This window comes from Nicotiana sylvestris, chromosome 10 (genome assembly GCF_000393655.2).
Source record: "Nicotiana sylvestris chromosome 10, ASM39365v2, whole genome shotgun sequence".
Lineage (NCBI taxonomy): Eukaryota > Viridiplantae > Streptophyta > Magnoliopsida > Solanales > Solanaceae > Nicotiana > Nicotiana sylvestris.
Window position 1 is genome coordinate 44,817,477 of NC_091066.1, and position 6,932 is coordinate 44,824,408.

Below are 6,932 nucleotides of genomic sequence, written 5' to 3' on the forward strand. Positions count from 1 at the left end.
GAGACTTCGAAACACAAAACTAGATTCTAAAACTCTTGATGACCTACACATTCTCTAAGTATCCGTGTAGACTTAGCGGAAAAAGGGTATACGAAAAACTACTAAAGTAGCACTAGTAAACTTCGTGCGTGATCAGGAACCTGCACTTTATTTTCAGTCGATCTAAAGAATGAGATAACAATTACCAATTATAGTGATTCCAAGTCCCAACCTACTAAATGTTACTCCTTTCCTCTCAAATTATTAGGCGTTTTTTTCTTTTACACGTTCCTTAAAAAAAATAAAGTAATTTTGGACTATTTTTTTTATTTATAAGATATAATTCCTCTAAATTTAATATTTTTACTTTATTTATGTGTTATCTCCATTTTAAAAATAATTACTATTAACGATAAAATAAAAGAAATATAATTAATTCTGTCTTGAACTTCTAATATAATAAATTATTTGAGACAACTATATTTAAAAATTACTGCCGATAACTTGAGCCAGAGGGAGTAATCTTTGTAGCATTCACACATTTTCTCATTCCACAAGTTTTACAGCTAGAAGTTTTAAATATTCTTAATCCCCAAGCGCACCTACTCGAAAAAGCAAATTGAACGTGTTTTGATTCCACGCATTCAACATTTACTTTTTTGTTTTGTTCACTTTATGATGCTCCAATATTTTTTCTCATTATCTTATTATGCTTCCTACGTGGAAAAGAAGGTCTGTTTTGTTAGCATTTGCATACTTTATACTTTTTTTGTTTTAAAATAAAAAAAACATTAAATAATATTGATTTTAATTGGTCATTTATTGATTTATCTTTTCCAAACAATCAAGCAGAATAAATAAATAAAAAAGCAGAATTAGAGAGCACAGCAGGCATACTTAATAACCCTGCATGTTATTAATTGCAAAGCCCATAATAATCTAAAGAAAGAAGGGAAGCCTAGAATAATGGCAAAGAATATTCAGAGGTTTAGTTATGTTGTGTGTCTTTTGGTCTCAATACTTGTGAATATATTCTTTTTTAGAAAAATGTATTATGAGAAGGATAAGTTGAGTTGGAGCCAAAGAGCAGCAGAAGAAGCAGAAGCAGTAGCTGCAATTTCATGCTCAGGAAATGGAAGAGTATTTGTTGATGGCATTGTAGTAGATGGAAAACCTATATGTGAATGCTATTCTTGTTATGGAGGCAATGATTGCTCTTTGTTATTAGCCACCTGTCCTGCTGATGTTGAAGGGTAATATTCTCTTCTCCTTACTTTCGATTCATGAGGTTTTGGCTTGTAATACATGTCTGCCTTGTGGTGTCAAATATTGCACCAACGTTCCTATTTTCATATTTAATGTGACAACACTATTTCGTAACCTAGAAATAGATAAGTTTACCCCTTGTTTTATGTTTTTTATTTTCATGGAACAATACTAACTTATTTTGGTTTTAAATTTTTACTACCGGATGCATGCACTTAATCCATTCTTCCAAATTTGTTTTTAAACTAGCTCCATACGTATAAAGTAAGTTAAAGGCAATAAGTGAGTTTAAAAGCAAATATCCAATTAAAAAGAACACAATAATTTAACTTTGTTAAACAAAATAGAGGAAAATATAAAATTAACGTAAGGAACAAAACATGTTCATGTTTAAAACTGTACTCCATTTGTTATGCTAAATATCAAAGAAGGGAGGATTGTGTTATATTTGGGGTACCATGTTTGCTGGCTTGGAACTATATTGCTCGAAGGGTGACTAGTTGAGTATATATTCTTCCCCAAAAAACTATAGTGTATATAAATAAAAAATTACTTTCTATACATACATACTAAATTTTGAAAAAGCTTCGAACACCCCTAGTGAAATTCCAAACTTAGTCGCTACCTATTACGCATAGGGCTACACCTAATGTATTGGTTGTTTAATGCAGTGGGGATCCCCTATTCTTGGAACCTTTCTGGATGCAAAATGCAGCAAGCAGTGCAGTAGTAGTAGCAGGTTGGCATAGAATGAGTTATTTCTTTCCTAATCAGTCTTACATATCCAAGGAGCTCGAGAAAAACATAAGAAAGATACATGCTATTGCCAAGAATGCTATAACAGATGGAAGATACATTGTTTTTGGAGTTGGCTCTACTCAGCTCCTAAATGCTGCAGTTCATGCTCTTTCTATGGAGAGTTCTTCTTCCTCTCCCTTCACTACGAAAGTGGTCGCAAATAAAATCCCTTATTATTCGGTTCGTTCTTCTCAATCATCCACATCATGAGTTAAATTATGAATTTACTTATATATACTTGCAATGCAACTCAGTTTTACAATATTAATATAGTTTAATTATTCTAGGCTCGGGATGCCATTGAACCCACTGATCCTTTGAGTTATTTGATTTCAAACTTTAACATACATATAAAGTTAGAGCCAAAATTAGAGTATTGTTTAGTAGGGAGCGCTAAAATTCTCTATGTGGGGCTTTCCGCAGCCTGAATCTGGATTAAACACGCCACGAACTCCGGATGATTAAACCAAAAAGAGAAAAAAAAAAGGTTATGTACTTTATTTTTTAGATTAATAATCTTTACTTTTTATCGGTAATGACAACAACAACAACATACCAAGTGTAATCCGCTAAGTGGGGTCTGGGGAGGATAGTATATATGCAGACCTTACCCTTACCTTCAAGAAGGTAGAGAAGCTGTTTCCGGAACACTTTTTATCGACGGATACTTATTATTACCTATTAAGTTACCTAAACATATAAATAATTTGCACTGTCAATGTAAAAATAATCATATCTTGAAATATTTGTTCTCGAGGGTAACTTTTTGTTTGCTATCTCCATCTTAGGGAACATAATAAATATATGCTTCTTGAGCATACTTGAAATTAACTAATTTGATTTAACCTTCTCAGCCTTATAAATTTCAAACGGAGTTCTTTCAAACACTTCATTACGAATTTGAAGGAGATTCATCCATGTTGAAGAACAAATCAGATTTTGGTGGAAATGTGATTGAGTTTGTGACTTCACCAAACAATCCAGATGGGAATTTGAGAAATTCAGTTTTAAAAGGCCCAAATGTGAAGACAATTTATGATCGTGCTTATTATTGGCCTCATTACACAGCAATTCCAGCTCCAGCTGATGAAGATCTCATGATTTTCTCAATATCTAAGCTCACTGGTCATGCTGGAAGCAGAGTTGGGTAATACTAGTAAACAACATCCAATACTTAAATGTTTTTTTTTTTTTTTGCATGAAATTAGTAGATAGAATAGAACAGTGTTAAGCAAAACAAATTTTATACACAAACATTCTCATGCATTTGTGTCAACATTGAATGTGTTGCCAAAATACTTTGATTTCTTATGTTTTGCAAACAAGATCGCACCTTACGTAGCAAACATGCTAATTAAAATCGATTTATCAATATTAGAATCTAGATGATTAATACTAATTATTCAACAAATTTGATTGGTTGAAAACATATATATATATATATATATATATATATGAGGAAAACAGGAAAAAGAAAAAGAAAAAGAAAAAAAAAGGACGATCTGATTTTTGGCTACTTTACTGAAAATTATTTGTAGGAAAATCAGTAACTTGTTTTCTCATATCTCACAAATTTCCTCCATGCTGAATTTCCAAAGTCAAACCCCGCGCATAGCGGGAGGGCTGCCCTTTTTTTTAATTTTGTATATCATGATAGTTTATTCTTGAAGAATTATATCATTATTTTTTTTTTCCTTTTTACCATTGACAAGAGTAGGTGGGCAATTGTAAAGGATGTGAATGTATATAAAAGAATGATGGATTTTATTGATGTTGCTGAAATGGGGACCTCAAAGGATGGTCAGTTGAGAGCCTTAACTTTACTGAAAGTTGTTGCTCAAGGAGATGACAAGCAACTCTTCAATTTTGCACATCAAATCTTAAGTCATCGCTGGGAAAAATTGAGTCGCATTTTCTCTTTATCTAAACGTTTTAGCCTCCAACGCATTCCAACTCAGTATTGCACATTTCTTGACAGAATCAGAGAACCATCTCCAGGTGACCTTTTTTTAACTCAACAAAACTTTTTACATAAAAAGAGCAAACTTTTTTTTTCATAAAAAATAGCTTTGTTTTAAACTCGTTTTACTCAAGAACACTTTTTGTCTACAAAAGTTGCCACTTATTGAAAATAATACAAATTATATACCGTACCTCTCTATAACAGTCATCCTTTATAACAACACTTCACTATAACAGCCAAGTTTTCTTTGGAACTAATTTTTTATGTTATGTTATAATATACATCTTCACTATAATAGCCAAAAATATCACCACAAATGAGATTATTATAGAGATTTTTAACTGTATCAATATGAGATTGGAAGTAAGCATTCTTTAAACCATTTAAAGTATCAAATCAGACCTATTTACAAGCAGAATTGTGACAATATATAAGCTGGCACCACCTATACAAAACTATATATCTTGCGTATGCCACTGTGTGTGTGTGTTGGGTATTCTAAAAGAGAAATCATTGTGGCGTTGATGGCAGCTTATGCGTGGGTGAAGTGTAAGAGGAAAGAAGATAAAAACTGCACTGAAATCTTCAGAGTAGCAAAAATCATAGGTCGTCCAGGTAGCAAATTCTTTGCAGAAAATCGTTATGTTCGGCTCAGCCTGCTGAAGGGTCAACATGATTTTGAGATGTTGATAAGTCAAATGAAAAAATTGGTTTCTCAAGAAGGAGGAGTCGGTGCACAAGCCATTTCAAGTTTTTAACCACTCTATGATTATGCATGCATACCTCCTATATGTTTAAAAATGTCGTGTAAACTTCCTAGACTTTCAAAATTTCTTTAATAAAACTATGACTTGCCAGCATATATTCAAATTCTCGCCACATGATCCAATTTTATTATTTTCCGTGTAGCAAAGTTATATGTCAAAAGTTTTATTATTAATAAGTTATATCGTATGAAACATTGGAGGGTGCCGCCAAATGACTTGTATCATTTGCTTATACATCATTTAGCTGAATGCTTACCAAAATGACGTCTAAATTATACTCCCTCCGTTCACTTTTACTTGTTCATTATTGACTTTGCATAACAACAACAACAACAACAACAACAATTCAGTATAATCCTACTTAGTGGCATCCTTCCCTCCAAGAACTTTCCCACCTTGCTCTTGGGGAGACTCGAACTCACAACCTCTTGGTTGGAAGTGGAGGTTGCTTACCATCAGAGCAACCCCTCTTGTCCATTATTGACTTTGCACACCCCTTAATAAATAATAAATAAAGGTGCATAATTTATCATGATACCCATATTTTTTTGGTAATACTCTGTGAATATTACCATAACAAACCAAATAATTTACAAACTAAGAGCAGCCAACTGTTCCAATCCATTAGGATTGGAATCTCTCTAGCTCTAAAAAAAATAACAAGGAACTCTAACTATTATCAGTTTTAACTGCTCTAACTACATAGCTTCTATATCAAAATCGGGCAATTTCTAGCTCTTCTCGATCCTGCTAACATACTAATCGTCTCTCTAAGTTCCTTCTTAATTTGTATCTTTATAAATGCATTATTTACATTGATCTTCATGAAATGCTTCCAATTCCGAGCTTGCCAAGTGTAGTATATTATCGCACCAATGATTGCTACTGCTACTTCTTTCCTGAATTGCCTCCAGAGCCTATTCTTGATCCACTGTAAACTCCTGCTAACAATATAGGATGGGATAGTTATTCCTGACCAATTGAGCAGTGCCACCCTTATATTTTGGGTCTAGATACAATCCACAAATATGTCACGACCCCAAACCGGCCCGGTCGTGATGGCGCCTCTCGTGAAGACAAGGCCAGCCGACACAACACTCACCTTAACCCTTTAAGCATTAAGAGTCATTTTTAAGTCTTTAAATTAAACAATGTTTCATAATAAAATCCTGGAATAACAGTGCGGAATAAAATACCAGCCCGACATCGGGGTGTCACTAGTCATGAGCAACTATCATGGTCTGAATACAACAAAAGTCTAAAAATGTACTAAATACAGTAGCAACAATGAGGGGAAGGAAGCGGTGCTGCGAACGTCATGCTACCACCTTGCTAACTCTGATGACTCCGCGGCTGAGCTATCAACACCCGCTACCGGGTTCCGATATACTTGAATCTGCACACGAGGTGCAAGGAGTAATGTGAGTACTCCAACCCAGTAAGTAATAAGAGTAAATAAAGGCTGAGCAGTAGGAAATAATGAATCCACGTTTACACTGTTCATGGGGTACTGTTCACGCAGGTGCGGTCACTGTTCACATGTGCGAAAAATGCAGAAACCGCCCAGAAAATTGCAGCAGCTTTTCTTTTCACTAAAAAGGCTCTAACTCCATCATATGAACTTGGAATTCGATGATTCTTGTTCCTATGAGTCACAAATAATAATACGAACATAGCCCTTCAGTCGAAACTCAATTCGGATCTCATTTGATCAGTTCAATACCCATTTCGCTCGTTAAACAATTAACTCATGTTTCGTGTCAAAAACCCAATCGCTACTTGATGAAATTAGACCAAACTTTCCAGATCAGTCCTATAATTCATTATCAAAATTTCAGATGTCTCGAAATCAAATTTTGATCTCTAGAAATAAAAATGGATCTTTGGATCATTACATGCTTATCCTCAAAACGACAAAATCTTCCAAAAACTCTTCCAAAACTTATCCGAGACTCATGGGACCCCGACCAAACATGACAACACACCCCATAACATAATTCAAACTTGTTCCAACCTTCGGAATGCTCAAAACAACATCAAAACATCAAATCACCCTCGGATTCAAGCCTAAGAATTCCAAAACTTCCGAAATCCGAATTCGATCAAAAAGTCGACCAAACGACGTCCAAATGACCTGAAATTTTGCACACACATCACAA

At 34.2% G+C, this 6,932-nt stretch overlaps 1 protein-coding gene across 1 annotated transcript; it reads left to right on the forward strand.

Annotated features, from left to right (window-relative positions):
* Positions 1-892: 892 nt before the first annotated feature.
* Positions 893-4,868, forward strand: LOC104218730 (tryptophan aminotransferase-related protein 4-like). The gene is made up of 5 exons (XM_009769293.2): positions 893-1,232; positions 1,917-2,223; positions 2,898-3,190; positions 3,761-4,041; positions 4,538-4,868. Exons 1-5 carry the CDS (start codon positions 946-948, stop codon positions 4,762-4,764), a joined length of 1,395 nt encoding a protein of 464 aa, XP_009767595.1. The 5' UTR covers positions 893-945; the 3' UTR covers positions 4,765-4,868.
* Positions 4,869-6,932: the final 2,064 nt, after the last annotated feature.

Coding starts and splice junctions, on each gene's coding strand:
- LOC104218730 (XM_009769293.2), top strand. CDS start 946: ATGGCAAAGAATATTCAGAGGTTTAGTTATGTTGTGTGTCTTTTGGTC. Junction 2,224..2,897: donor ATAAAATCCCTTATTATTCG/GTTCGTTCTTCT, acceptor TAACCTTCTCAG/CCTTATAAATTTCAAACGGA. Junction 4,042..4,537: donor AATCAGAGAACCATCTCCAG/GTGACCTTTTTT, acceptor CGTTGATGGCAG/CTTATGCGTGGGTGAAGTGT.